At 44.0% G+C, this 14,866-nt stretch overlaps 1 protein-coding gene across 2 annotated transcripts in view; it reads right to left on the bottom strand.

The window, feature by feature from the left end:
• Positions 1 to 14,866, bottom strand: part of msh3 (mutS homolog 3) — a 285,979-nt gene that overhangs the window by 61,337 nt on the left and 209,776 nt on the right. For both annotated transcript variants that reach the window (XM_033018740.1, XM_033018741.1), the window contains exon 21: positions 8,277 to 8,463. In XM_033018740.1, coding sequence (XP_032874631.1) covers positions 8,277 to 8,463 — 187 coding nt within the window. The remainder of the gene's footprint in view (positions 1 to 8,276; positions 8,464 to 14,866) is intronic.

The following is a 14,866-nucleotide window of genomic DNA, read 5'->3' as shown; positions in this document are numbered from 1 at the left end:
TGGCTCAAGCAGGTGCTAAAAGCTGCTGGGATAAAAACTAACATGTACAAAGTTCATTCCACCAGGGCAGCATCCACGTCGACGGCTAAAAGAATGGACGTGCCTATAAACCACATCCTGGCTACAGCAGGATGGTGGGGGGAAAGACCGTTCAGAAATTTTATAATAAGCCGTTGGCAAAACCTGTTTTATTTGCAGGAAAGATTTTCCAGACTGCAAATATTTAATTTAAGCCCAGGGGAACAAATTAATTTCTTTGTTGTTATTGTTAAAAAATACCATTGTGTTTTTCTACAAACAGATTCATTGGTTGATTACGATAACACACTTCCTCCCTCAAGGACTTCGGCAGTGATGTAGTAATAACTGTTACACGGTTTGAAATCACAGAGCTTTGAAATCTTCACGGAATCACTCACGTGACTCCGAAGTAAAATAGTAAGATTAAACGAGAACTTACCAGTTTGAAGTTTGATCTGTATTTTATGAGGAGTTACGATGAGGGATTACGTGCCCTCCGCTCCCACCCTCAATAATATGGGTCAAATTCATAAACTGATGTCTCCTTATCTTTACTATGTTTACTTCAATAACTGTGTCTATCTGTGATTCCACACCGCTGCTTTGAAGTATGCCGCGCATGCGTGCTGAACGGGTTCTTCACGTAATCCCTCATCGTAACTCCTCATAAAATACAGATCAAACTTCAAACTGGTAAGTTCTCGTTTAATCTTACTATTAGATCACATCGGATCAAGAATGAGCTAGTTAGCTGGATTCAAAATTGTGTTAACGGCCAAACATAACCAATTGTTGCTTATCTCAAAATCTTACTGGGTCTTTTACAATTCCATAAAATAAGGCAGAAAATAAAGGCCAAAGGTTTTGTTTCAAAGAAGTTGTGAAAGACTTTTATCCCGATTGGACACATCCGTGTTTGCAATTATGACATACCGTACGGGGGGTTTTAATTTAACATAATGCAGCTTTTAAAAATAGAAATGTGTTGCCAGGATACACCATGAAAAGCCTCTATAGGAACAGCGCTGATGTGAAACACTACTGTGAATACTGATCAATCACCATTCCTATATCAGCAATTTGAAGCTGTCAAAAGTGCAACTTCAGAGTGCTAAGGGTCATGCGTTTGAACGACAGGGAAGTCTCAGGCACAAAAATCTTCACAACAAAACAAATTTCAGTTATTTGGATGAAGGTAAGTATGATTTTTACATTTTGGAAAAATATAGTTCTTGTACATGATCCAGAAAACACAGGGATAAATTATGGAGAACAATTATATAATAGTACCAAACTTCCAGTGTTTCTTTTTCTTAAATGGAAAGTTATATTTCAATAGGTGGAAGAGAAAGTTGTCTGGAAGTCCTACTGCTCTTAATCCAGCATTGTGCAGTTCACAAAGAAGGGCACAAAATCCCGGAGTAACTCAGCGGGTCAGGCAGCATCTCTGGAGAAAAGGAATAGGTGACGTTTCGGGTCGACACCCTTCTTCAGACCCAGTCGTTTTCTCCGGAGATGCTGCCTGACCCGCTGAGTTACTCCAGCTTTTTATGTCTATCTTCTGTTTAAATCAGCATCTGCAGTTTCTTCCTACACATTGTGCAGTTCACCACTGCCTGCTCATACCAGGTGAAACCAAGATGCGGTTTCAGGTTACAAATCATATATAAAAGAGCAGGTATATTTTCATCGACGAAAAAAACAGCATGGATGCTGACAAGTAAACATTTAGAGCAAGTTGGATGACATGGTGGCACAGCGGTAGAGTTGCTGCCTTTCAACGCTAGGGACCCGGGTTCAATCCTGACTACGGGTGCTGTCTGTATGGAGTTTGCACGTTTCCCCGTGACCTTCGATTTCCTCCCACACTCCAAAGACGTACAGGTGTGTCAGCTAATTAGCTTGGTAAAATTGTAAATTGTCCCTAGTATGGGTTGGGTAGTGTTAATGTGCGGGGATCGCTGATCGGTGCGAACTCGGTGGGAACTCGGTGGGCCGAAGGGCCTGTTTCCGCACTGTATCTCTAAACTAAACTAAACGTACAAAAATCGTCCAATCCTTCAATCTCCTTCATTTCATACAGTTTGTAAAATGTTAAAGATGTCTCATGTCCCACACAAGGGTTTCCTTCCATGTTTTTCTCTTCATCAACCTTTTACAATATCATGATGCAATCTGACATAAATTGCAGAGTGTAACTACATTTGCAAGACCCACAGCAAAAAAAGTTAGGTTTGTCAAAGCAACCTGCGAACCATATGTTTTTTTTCTGGATTGCTGGCACTAGTTCCATGTTGAAGCACCAGGCAAGCAAATGATAACTAATTTTTGATTTGCACAAGTTTGCTGAGATCGATGATTAAACAGATGAAGACACCAATGTTTCCTCCTCCGGATATGGACAGGTTGCTCAGATAAGCAGCCATACATTCTGCTTATGTGACAAAGGAAGTCCCCCAGTACCGTGTCATCCAGTGGAACTTCTGCCACTGATCACTTACAGTATTTTGCTCACCTTTCTCCACACGGATGGATAAAGGTTCTCAGTAAAAATTTCCATGTGAGGTCATGTGCAGGATGGCACTGCAGAATGATGCTGGTTTAAATCGAAGATAGACACAAAATGCTGGAGTAACTCAGCGGGTCAGGCAGCATCCCTGGAGAGAAGGAATGAGTGGGAAGGAAGGTATTAGTCTGAAGAAGGGTCTCGACCCGAAATGTCACCCATTCCATCTCTCTCGAGATGCTGCCTTCAGACTGAAGAAAGGTCTCGACCTAAAACGTCACCAATTCCTTTTCTCCAGTGTTGCTGCCTGCCCGCTGAGTTACTCCAGCAAGTTGTGTCTAGCTCCATGTGAGGTCAATTGGATAGAGGCAATCTTACATTCACCTCTAGCAATAACCATATAACCATATAACAATTACAGCACGGAAACAGGCCATCTCGGCCCTACAAGTCCGTGCCGAACAACATTTTTCCCTTAGTCCACCTGCCTGCACTCATACCATAACCCTCCATTCCCTTCTCATCCATATGCCTATCCAATTTATTTTTAAATGATACCAACGAACCTGCCTCCACCACTTCCACTGGAAGCTCATTCCACACCGCTACCACTCTCTGAGTAAAGAAGTTCCCCCTCATGTTACCCCTAAACTTCTGTCCCTTAATTCTGAAGTCATGTCCTCTTGTTTGAATCTTCCCTATTCTCAAAGGGAAAAGCTTGTCCACATCAACTCTGTCAATCCCTCTCATCATTTTAAAGACCTCTATCAAGTCCCCCCTTAACCTTCTGCGCTCCAGAGAATAAAGACCTAACTTATTCAACCTATCTCTGTAACTTAGTTGTTGAAACCCAGGCAACATTCTAGTAAATCTCCTCTGTACTCTCTCTATTTTGTTGACATCCTTCCTATAATTGGGCGACCAAAATTGTACACCATACTCCAGATTTGGTCTCACCAATGCCTTGTACAATTTTAACATTACATCCCAGCTTCTATACTCAATGCTCTGATTTATAAAGGCTAGCATACCAAAAGCTTTCTTTACCACCCTATCTATATGAGATTCCACCTTCAAGGAACTATGCACGGTTATTCCCAGATCCCTCTGTTCAACTGTATTCTTCAATTCCCTACCATTTACCATGTACGTCCTATTTTGATTTGTCCTGCCAAGGTGTAGCACCTCACATTTATCAGCATTAAACTCCATCTGCCATCTTTCAGTCCATTTTTCCAAATGGCCTAAATCACTCTGTAGACTTTGGAAATCCTCTTCATTATCCACAACACCCCCTATCTTGGTATCATCTGCATACTTACTAATCCAATTTACCACACCTTCATCCAAATCATTGATGTACATGACAAACAACAAAGGACCCAAAACAGATTCCTGAGGCACCCCACTAGTCACCTGCCTCCAACCCGACAAACAGCCATCCACCATTACCCTCTGGCTTCTCCCATTCAGCCACTGTTGAATCCATCTTGCTATTCCTGCATTTATACCCAACAGTTGAACCTTCTTAACCAACCTTCCATGAGGAACCTTGTCAAAGGCCTTACTAAAGTCCATATAGACAACATCCACTGCTTTACCCTCGTCAATTTCCCTAGTAACCTCTTCAAAAAATTCAAGAAGATAAGTCAAACATGACCTTCCAGGCACAAATCCATGTTGACTGTTCCTAATCAGACCCTGTTTATCCAGATGCTTATATATATTATCTCTAAGTATCTTTTCCATTAATTTGCCCACCACTGAAGTCAAACTAACAGGTCTATAATTGCTGGGTTTACTCTTAGAACCCTTTTTAAACAATGGAACAACATGCGCAGTACGCCAATCCTCGGGGACTATTCCCGTTTCTAATGACATTTGAAATATTTCTGTCATAGCCCCGGCTATTTCTACACTAACTTCCCTCAATGTCCTAGGGAATATCCTGTCAGGACCTGGAGACTTATCCACTTTTATATTTTTCAAAAGTGTCAGTACTTCTTTTACTTTGAAACTCATAGTATCCATAGCTACTCTACTAGTTTCCCTTACCTCACATAATTCAATATCCTTCTCCTTGGTGAATACCGAAGAAAAGAAATTGTTCAATATCTCCCCCATCTCTTTTGGCTCTGCAGATAGCTGTCCACTCTGTCTCTCCAATGGACCAATTTTATCCCTCGTTATCCTTTTGCTATTAATATAGCTGTAGAAACCCTTTGGATTTACTTTCACCTTACTTGCCAAAGCAACCTCATATCTTCTTTTAGCTTTTCTAATTTCTTTCTTAAGATTCTTTTTACATTCCTTATACTCCTCAAGCACCTCATTTACTTCATGCTGCCTATAATTATTGTAGATCTCCCTCTTTTTCCGAACAAGATGTCCAATTTCCCTTGAAAACCAGGGCTCATTCCAATTTTTACTGTTTCCTTTCAACCGAACAGGAACATAAAGATTCTGTACTCTTAAAATTTCCCCTTTAAATGTCCTCCATTTCTCTTCTACATCTTTCCCATAAAACAAAATGTCCCAGTTCACTCCTTTTAAATCATCTCGCATCTCATCAAAGTTAGCCTTTCTCCAATCAAAAATCTCAACCCTAGGTCCAGTTCTGACCTTCTCCATAATTATATTGAAACTAATGGTATTGTGATCACTGGACCCGAAGTGCTCCCCAACGCATACCTCCGCCACCTGTCCCGTCTCATTTCCTAACAGGAGGTCCAGCACTGCCCCTCCTCTAGTAGGTACCTCTATGTATTGCTGCAAAAAACTATCCTGCACACATTTTACAAACTCCAAACCATCCAGCCCATTTACAGAATGTGTTTCCCAGTCTATGTGTGGAAAGTTGAAATCTCCCACAATCACTACCTTGTGCTTACTACTAATATCTGCTATCTCCTTACATATTTGCTCTTCCAATTCTCGTTCCCCATTTGGCGGTCTATAATACACCCCTATAAGTGTTGCTACACCTTTCCCACTTCTCAGTTCCACCCAAATAGCCTCCCTAGATGAGCCCTCCAATCTATCCTGCCAAAGCACTGCTGTAATATCTTCCCTGACTAGCAATGCAACACCTCCACCTCTTGCCCCTCCAATTCTATCACACCTGAAGCAACGAAATCCTGGAATATTTAGTTTCCAATCACAGCCCTCCTGCAACCATGTTTCACTGATCGCCACAACATCATACTTCCAGGTGTCTATCCAGACTCTAAGCTCATCCACCTTTCTTACAATGCTCCTAGCATTAAAATATGCACATTTAAGAAACCCCCCGTCTCTTATTCTCTGTTTATTTCCTTTTTTTTTCTTTCTCCTCTTGTGTCCGAGTGCTTCCCTTTTCTGCTTCCTGCCTCCCATTCTGTCTACTAGCATTCTCTATTTGAGTCCCTCGCCCCAACCATTCTAGTTTAAAGTCTCCCCAGTGGCCTTTGCAAATTTCCCCGCCAGGATATTTCAAGTGCAACCCATCCTTTCTGTACAGGTCCCACCTTCCCCAAAAGAAGTCCCAATGATCCAGAAACTTGAATCCCTGCCCTCTGCACCAGTCTTTCAGCCACGCATTTATCCACCACCTCGCTCCATTCCTACTCTCACTGTCGCGTGGCACAGGCAGTAATCCTGAGATGTTACCTTTTTGGTCCTTATCCTTAACTCTCCTCCCAACTCCCTAAATCCTCCCTTCAGGACCTCTTCCCTTTTTTTACCTATGTCATTGGTACCTATATGTACCACGACCTCAAGCTCCTCTCCCTCTGATTTCAGGATATCTTGGATGCGTTGAGACACGTCCGAGACCTTGGCACCAGGGAGGCAGACCACCATCCTGGTCTCCCGACTGCGTCCACAGAATCGCCTATCCGACCCCCTAACAATAGAGTCCCCAATTACTATTGCCCTCTTCTTTTTTTCCCTACCTTTCGGAGCAACAGGGCCGGTCTCTGTGCTGGAGGCCCGTCCGCTGTCGCTACCCCCGGGCAGGCTGTCACCCCCATCCGTACTCAAACAGGAGTACTTATTTGCAAGGTGTACCGACATTGGAGTACTCACTCGTTCCTGCCTCTGCCCCTTGCCCTTCCTTAGCGTGACCCACATGTCTCTCCCCCGTGGTTTTGGAGTGACCACCTCCCTATAACTCCCCTCTATGACCTCCTCACTCTCCCTGACCAGACAGAGGTCATCGACCTGCTGCTCCAGGATCCTAATACGGTCCCTTAGGAGCCCCATCTCTCTGCACCTGGTGCAGATGTGGACGTCTGGAGGGCCATCTGACACCATGACCTCCCATATCTGACATCCAGAACAGTACACTGCTCTGACTGTCATTCTCTCGCCTTACCCTGGATCCGATACCAGTACAATACAATAGAAACTGCTGGGAGAAATCAGCAGGTTTCTGACTCACAACAGCTGCTCCCTCTTGACCTTTAAACTGTACCTTTATTATATAAACAAAAAGCACTGTACCTTTAGCCCACTGTACCCTTAGCCCACTGTACCTTTACTAAAGCACTGTACCTTTAGCCCACTGTACCCTTGGCCCACTGTACCCTTAAGCCACTGTACCTTTGGCCCACTGTACCCTTGGCCCACTGTACCTTTACTAAAGCACTGTACCTTTAGCCCACTGTACCCTTGGCCCACTGTACCTTTACTAAAGCACTGTACCTTTAGCCCACCGTACCCTTAGCCCACTGTACCTTTAACCAGAAATGCTAACCTGAGGTTGCATCCAATCAGCTGCTTCCTCTAGTCTGCTTCCGCCAATCAGCGGCTTCCACCAGAACCCTCCCTATGGAGTGTGGAACGTTACGGATTTTGGTAAAAGCCCTGACCCTCCTCCACTCGCTCCAACGGTTCCGGGCCTCTGTAAAATAAAGCCCCGCGCCCGATTTAAGCACTCACCGCCCTGACCCTCCTCCACTCACTCCAACGGTTCTCAGGCCTCTGGTAAATGGTAAATAAGAACCCAAGTTTTCTTAAACACTCCACACCAGCAGCACTCAAGGACTGGCAAGAACTTCTTTTGCTTCCAGTTGACCAAAGGTGACAAGAGCAAAAGTCAAATATGATGGAAGGTGCCTTATCTAATTTCCCATTTCCCAAAACTCAACCAAATAGGCACCGAGTCTGAAGAAGGGTTCCGACCCAAAACATCACCTATTCCTTTGGAACAGACCCGCTGAGTAACTCCAGCATTTTGTGTCTATCTTCAGTATAAACCAACATCTGCAGTTCCTTCATACACATAAATGCAGGAATGTGTTCACTGGAAAAATATATTTCAATCACTGTGTTGAAAAGACTGTGCTCCTCACTATGAATATTCTATGCTCTATGTACAATTTAAATGGGCTGCAGAAAAAAAGTCAAAATACAATGCCAAATGAACAAATTACTTGCAAACTTAGTTTGACTGGATGTTTTTGGAGAGACTTTTCTCCACTTTATATTTCACTGGATCATAAGCAGAGCACAAAATAATGTCCATATTATTTTGGGAGCGGGCTGCCTTTATGGGAAGTAATAATGAAGCTCTCAAATACATTGCAGCAACAATGATTTCAGGGACACCATCTCCTGCACTCAGCCAAATGAGAAATGCAGTTCAGTGTCCAGATTTAAACCATTTAAGAGCAATAGAAGGAAAGCACTTTGTGCTTATTGATCCAAATGTAGCGACAGTGTGCTGACAGCACTATGGGAATACATTTCTTCATGCAAAATTACTTACATCTTTTACAAAATGCTCCAGGGTGGCATAGGCAATAGCAATGCCGTCATGAGTACTTGTGCCTCTTCCCAGCTCATCCAAGATGATCAATGAGCGAGACGTCGCTTTTTTAATGATCTCTGCAGCCTCTGTCAGCTCTTCCATAAATGTACTTTGACCGTTGTAGATATTGTCAGAAGCTCCCATTCTGGAGAAAAACAAGGGGATTATTTTAGAACATTCGATAGGAAAAAGAATATTAATATTTCTCACCAAGCCGCATCTACAAAGGAAATCAAGGCACACCTAACTATTAATTAAGGGTATTATATTTCAGTACGTGGAGTTTACTGTGCTTCTGAGAGGTTGTCCACGTACAAAAAGTCTCTGTATTCGGTGCTCTGTAACACTCACAACACAGGACAGGTACCCAAATGACACTTGAACTTTATCATTAGATGGATTAGGTTTGACCTTCTCTAGGTTTGTGCAAAACCTCCATTTGAACTGGTCTTTCATTTCATTTATGTGACATTTAAAAAGAAACAAACAATAGGATAGTAATCAACGATGCATTTTTGAATAGGTATATAATAATAATAATAATAAATTTTATTTAATGGGCGCCTTTCATACATCTCAAGGACACCTTACATAGTAATCGGAATAAAAACATATAATCGGAATAAAACAAGTAATTAAAGACATCACAGTGACACAAATTAAAAACAGAATTCAATCCAAAAACAGAAAATCAAAAACACAGTGTGAAAAGAGAGCAGCGGCAGCCAAAGCGTGCCAGCGTCCACTCTCTCTTCACGGCAGCCATCTTGGACACAGACCTACAGGACTACAATTAGACAAAAAAATCATCCCCCCACAGTGGATAGCACTGTGGGGGAAGGCACAATGTCCAGTCCCCACCCCATGATCACCCCAAAGTCAGGCCTATTGAGGCCACCGCAATTGCCTGTACGGAGGCCCGATGTCCCTGGCCGTTCTCACCGGGTGGTCTTGCCCCGGCGTCGGGAGAGTCCTTTCGGCGGCTGGGCCACCTGGAACGGCCGCTTCTTGGTTGGAGCCCGCGGCTGCCGAAGCCGACAAGGCCGCGCCGGTTTGGCGCTCCCAGGCTCCAGATGAAAAAGTCGGCGCCCGCTCTCCGCACTGCCGCCTCTACGCACGCCGTCTCTCCGCTCCGCAAACCCGCAGCCCGGAGATGTTGCTCACGGCGGTCCAGCTCGCCAGAGCTCCAGCGCGGCGACCCAGGCAAGGCATCGCCCGCTCCGCTCCGCTCCAGCGCTCCAATGCTGTGCCGCCACCCAGGCCGAGGTGCTGGGTGGTTCCCGCCAAGAAACGGCGCTCCAAGCCCGCTGGTAGGCCACGAGGACGGGTCGACGGGCAGCCCGGAAAAAAGGCTGCCACACCGACCAGGTAGGGACCTATAAATAAAGTAACACCTACCCCCCCACATTAAAAGACCATATCCCCTACAAACAAAAAAACAGGACTCACTAAAAACTATTTAAAAAAAACGAATTTAAGACGGACGGCTGCTGGCTATATGATATATGATACACAAGTATGGCGTGGTTGCAGGTACAATGGAAATCTTATCTGCACTACCCAGGCACAGATGCGGACAACACACAAAAACATATTACACATAAAAATTCTGCAAAACTATAAAAATAAAAATAGTGTGCAAAAAAAAAAAAAGATATCAGTGCAGAAAAACAATTCCACCATAGTTCAAGAAATGGTTTGTAATGCAATTCAGGGTAGGAATTGGGTTGTGCGGGTTAGTTCAATGTAGACACAAAATGCTGGAGTAAACTAGCGGGACAGTCAGCATCTCTGGGGAGAAGGAATGGGTGATGTTTCGGGTCAAGACTCTTCAATGTACTCCTCTTACTTTTCCTTCTCTATTTTGGCTTGCACAGTCCCAATGTCAATAAATTCTTCTGATGAGCGACCACTTTAAATAGAGCGTTACTTTTTTCTAAAACTATCCGCCTTGGATTCCCAACTGTACACCTGGATTGTAAAATCTCAAAACTTGTAAGATGTAATTTTGTGCAAAGCATAGCATTTCCAGGGTTTCCGAGCCTGTTTTTGAATTGACAGCATAGTATTTTTTTTCAATGTTGAGAACTGCCAGGGTGCCTCCACCCCAACTATTTGCCACCATGTTGCCTTCATTGGTAGGTCCGTTCTGCCAAAGCTTAAGGACATAAAAACAGGGCTTGTAATGAGAGAGTCCAAAGCACCATTCAATTAGTACAACTATGAGGCTGGTACTTCATTGGTGCTGCCAGGATAGTGGACCTGAAACTTGAAGTGCATCAGATGGAACCAGAAACATGACAACTGTTTACAAGTGAAATCTATTATTCTTTTACAAACCCACTGACTCCCATGGCTACCTGGACTACACTTCTTCCCACCCTGCCTCCTGTAAGGATTCTATCCCCTACTCCCAATTCCTCCGTCTACGCCGCATCTGCACCCAGGATGAGGTGTTCCAAACCAGGCCATCGGAGATGTCCTCATTCTTTAGGGAACCGGGGTTTTCCTCTTCAACTATAGATGGGGCTCTCATCAGGGTCTCCTCTATATCCCGTAGCTCCGCTCTCACTCCCCTTCCCTCCACTCGTAACAAGGGCAGAGTCCCCCTAGTCCTCACCTTCCACCCCACCAGCCGTCACATACAACATATAATACTCCGACATTTTCGCCACCTCCAACGGGATCCCACCACTAGTCACATCTTCCCATCTCCTCCCCTTTCGGCTTTCTGCAGAGACCTCTCCCTCCATAACTCCCTGGTCAATTTGTCCCTTCCCACCCAAACCACCCCCTCCCCTGGTACTTTCCCTTGCAACCACAGAAAATGCTACACTTGTCGCTTTACCTCCCCCCTCGACTCCATCCAAGGACCAAAGCAGTCTTTCCAGGTGCGGCAGAGGTTCACCTGCACCTCCTCCAACCTCATCTATTGCATCCGCTGTTCTGGGTGTCAACTGCTCTACATCGGTGAGACCAAGTGCAGGCTTGGCAATCGCTTCACCCAACACCTCCGCTCAGTTCGCATTAACCAACCTGATCTCCCGGTGGCTCAGCACTTCAACTCCCCCTCCCATTCCGAATCCGACCTTTCTGTCCTGGGCCTCCTCCATGGCCAGAGTGAGTCCCACCACAAATTGGAGGAGCAGCACCTCATATTTCACTTGGGCAGTTTACACCCCAGTGGTATGAACATTGACTTCTACAATTTCAGGTAGTCCTTGCTTACTCCCTTCTTCCCCTCCCTTCCCAGCTCTCCCACAGCCTAGTCTCCGCCTCTTCCTTTCTTCTTCCCGCTCCACCACCCCCCCCCCCCCCACCCGCACATCAGTCTGAAGAAGGGTCTTGACCCGAAACGTCGCCTATTTCTTCGCTCCATAGATGCTGCCTCACCCGCTGAGTTTCTCCAGCATTTTTGTCCAACTTCTATTATTCTTCCAATCAATGCATTTTTATACGCGTATAATTGTGCATTTTGCACTTATTTTGCTTATGCATAGTCTGAATCTACTAAATTGTATGTATAACACAGAGTTTCACTGTATCTAAGTACATGTGACAATAAAGTACCAATGAACCATTGAAACACATAGATTAGAAAAAAAACCCAAGATATTGAACAATTTCTTTTCTTCGGTATTCACCAAGGAGAAGGATATTGAATTATGTGAGGTAAGGGAAACAAGTAGAGTAGCTATGGAAACTATGAGATTCAAAGAAGAAGACGTACGGACACTTTTGAAAAATATGAAAATGGATAAGTCTCCAGGTCCTGACAGGATATTCCCTAGGACATTGAGGGAAGTTAGTGTAGAAATAGCAGGGGCTATGACAGAAATATTTCAAATGTCATTAGAAACGGGAATAGTGCCGGAGGATTGGCGTACTGCGCATGTTGGTTCATTGTTTAAAAAGGGTTCTAAGAGTAAACCTAACAATTATAGACCTGTTAGTTTGACGTCAGTGGTGGGCAAATTAATGGAAAGGATACTTAGAGATAATATATATAAGCATCTGGATAAACAGGGTCTGATTAGGAACAGTCAACATGGATTTGTGCCTGGAAGGTCATGTTTGACTAATCTTCTTGAATTTTTTGAAGAGGTTACTAGGGAAATTGATGAGGGTAAAGCAGTGGATGTTGTCTATATGGACTTCAGTAAGGCCTTTGACATGGTTCCTCGTGGAAGGTTGGTTAAGAAGGTTCAATTGTTGGGTATTAATGGTGGAGTAGCAAGATGGATTCAACAGTGGCTGAATGGGAGATGCCAGAGAGTAATGGTGGATGGCTGTTTGTCAGGTTGGAGGCCGGTGACTAGTGGGGTGCCTTAGGAATCTGTGTTGGGTCCACTGTTGTTTCTCATGTACATCAATGATCTGGATGATGGTGTGGTAAATTGGATTAGTAAGTATGCAGATGATACTAAGATAGGTGGTGTTGTGGATAATGAAGTAATTTTTCAAAGTCTACAGAGAGATTTAAACCATTTGGAAGAGTGGGTTGAAAGATGGCAGATGGAGTTTAATGCTGATAAGTGTGAGGTGCTACATCTTGGCAGGACAAATCAAAATAGGACGTACATGATAAATGGTAGCGAATTGAGGAATGCAGTTGAACAGAGGGATCTAGGAATAACTGTGCATAGTTCCCTGAAGGTGGAATCTCATGTAGATAGGGTGGTAAAGAATGCTTTTGGTGTGCTGGCCTTTATAAATCAGAGCATTGAGTATAGAAGTTGGAATGTAATGTTAAAATTGTACAAGGCATTGGTGAGGCCAATTCTGGAGTATGGTGTACAATTTTGGTCGCCTAATTATAGGAAGGATGTCAACAAAATAGAGAGAGTACAGAGGAGATTTACTAGAATGTTGCCTGGGTTTCAGCAACTAAGTTACAGAGAAAGGTTGAACAAGTTAGGTCTTTATTCTTTGGAGCGCAGAAGGTTAAGGAGGGGACTTGATAGAGGTCTTTAAAATGATGAGAGGGATAGACAGAGTTGACGTGGATAAGCTTTTCCCATTGAGAGTAGGGAAGATTCAAACAAGAGGACATCTTGAGAATTAAGGGACAGAAGTTTAGGGGTAACATGAGGGGGAACGTCTTTACTCAGAGAGTGGTAGCTGTGTGGAATGAGCTTCCAGTGGAAATGGTAGAGGCAGGTTTGATTTTATCATTTAAAAATAAATTGGATAGGTATATGGACGGGAAAGGAATGGAGGGTTATGGTCTGAGTGCAGGTAGATGGGACTAGGGGGAAATAAGTGTTCGGCACGGACTTGAAGGGCCGAGATGGCCTGTTTCCGTGCTGTAATTGTTATATGGTTATATGGTCCTTCATGTTGTTCACTCACTATCTGAGTAATAATGAACAGGGATAATGGCATAGGCACGAAATGCTGAAGTAACTCAGCCGGGTGGGCAGCATCTCTGGAGAAAAGGAATCCGTGACGTTTTGGGGCAAAATCCTTCCTCAGAAGAAGGGTCTCAACCCCAAACATCACATCCATTTTCTCCAGAGATGCTGCCTGCCCCGCTGAGTTACTCTAGCATTTGTGTTTATCTTTGGTGTAAACGAGCATCTGCAGTTCCTTCCTACACAGTAGGGATAATGGCATGGTGGTCCAGGGTTGAGGGTGATAAAGTAACAATACATCTTAAAAGGACTGGACCAGCTAGATGCAGGAAAAATGTTCCCAATGTTGGGCGAGTCCAGACCCAGGAGCCACAGTCTTAGAATAAAGGGGAGGCCATTTAAGACTGAGGTGAGAAAAAAAATTTCACCCAGGGAGTTGTGAATTTATGGAATTCCCTGCCACAGAGGGCAATGGAGGCCAAGTCACTGGATGGATTTAAGAGAGAGTTAGATAGAGCTCTCGGGAATCAAGGGATATGGGGAGAAGGCAAGCACGGGTTATTGATTGGAGACGATCAGCCATGATCACAATGAATGGCGGTGCTGGCTCGAAGGGCCGAATGGCCTCCTCCTGCACCTATTTTGTATGTTTCTATCTTGCGGTGACAATTGTTTTATGAATTGTAGCTTTTTTGGATTTGGCAATTGCTTGCTGGGTGATGAAACTCTTCTGCTCAATGAATCTTATGCATTATTCTCCCAAACGTCTCCCTGATCAGTGTCAATTTTCTCCTCAGGTACTTTCCCATCCTTGCCGCTGTTATTTTCAGAGATATCCATAACCATGGAAACAAATGCTACATCGGAAAAATGCTTCATTGTCACAATTAATTTACTCCACAATGCATTCTTCACTTAAGTCACTGTCCTTTGCCCCTCTATTCTTGTTTGAAGCTGCAAAGCCTTTAAAGATGTCTTCATGCATTAAGCTATCTCGCATGGTGCATGCACTGTTGCCTGTGTTATTAATTCCGGATGTTCGTCCTGATAGCATATTCTCTTGGAGCATCAATCTCACCAGCGGATAAATAAGAACCAACCCAGGCAATGTTTAAGAAGGAACTGCAGATGCTGGAAAATCGAAGGTAGACAAAAATGCTGGAGAAACTCAGTGTGTGAGGCAGCATCTATGGT

Source organism: Amblyraja radiata, chromosome 3 (assembly GCF_010909765.2).
Source record: "Amblyraja radiata isolate CabotCenter1 chromosome 3, sAmbRad1.1.pri, whole genome shotgun sequence".
NCBI classification, from domain to species: Eukaryota; Metazoa; Chordata; class Chondrichthyes; order Rajiformes; family Rajidae; genus Amblyraja; species Amblyraja radiata.
This window is presented reverse-complemented; position numbering and strand designations above follow the sequence as displayed.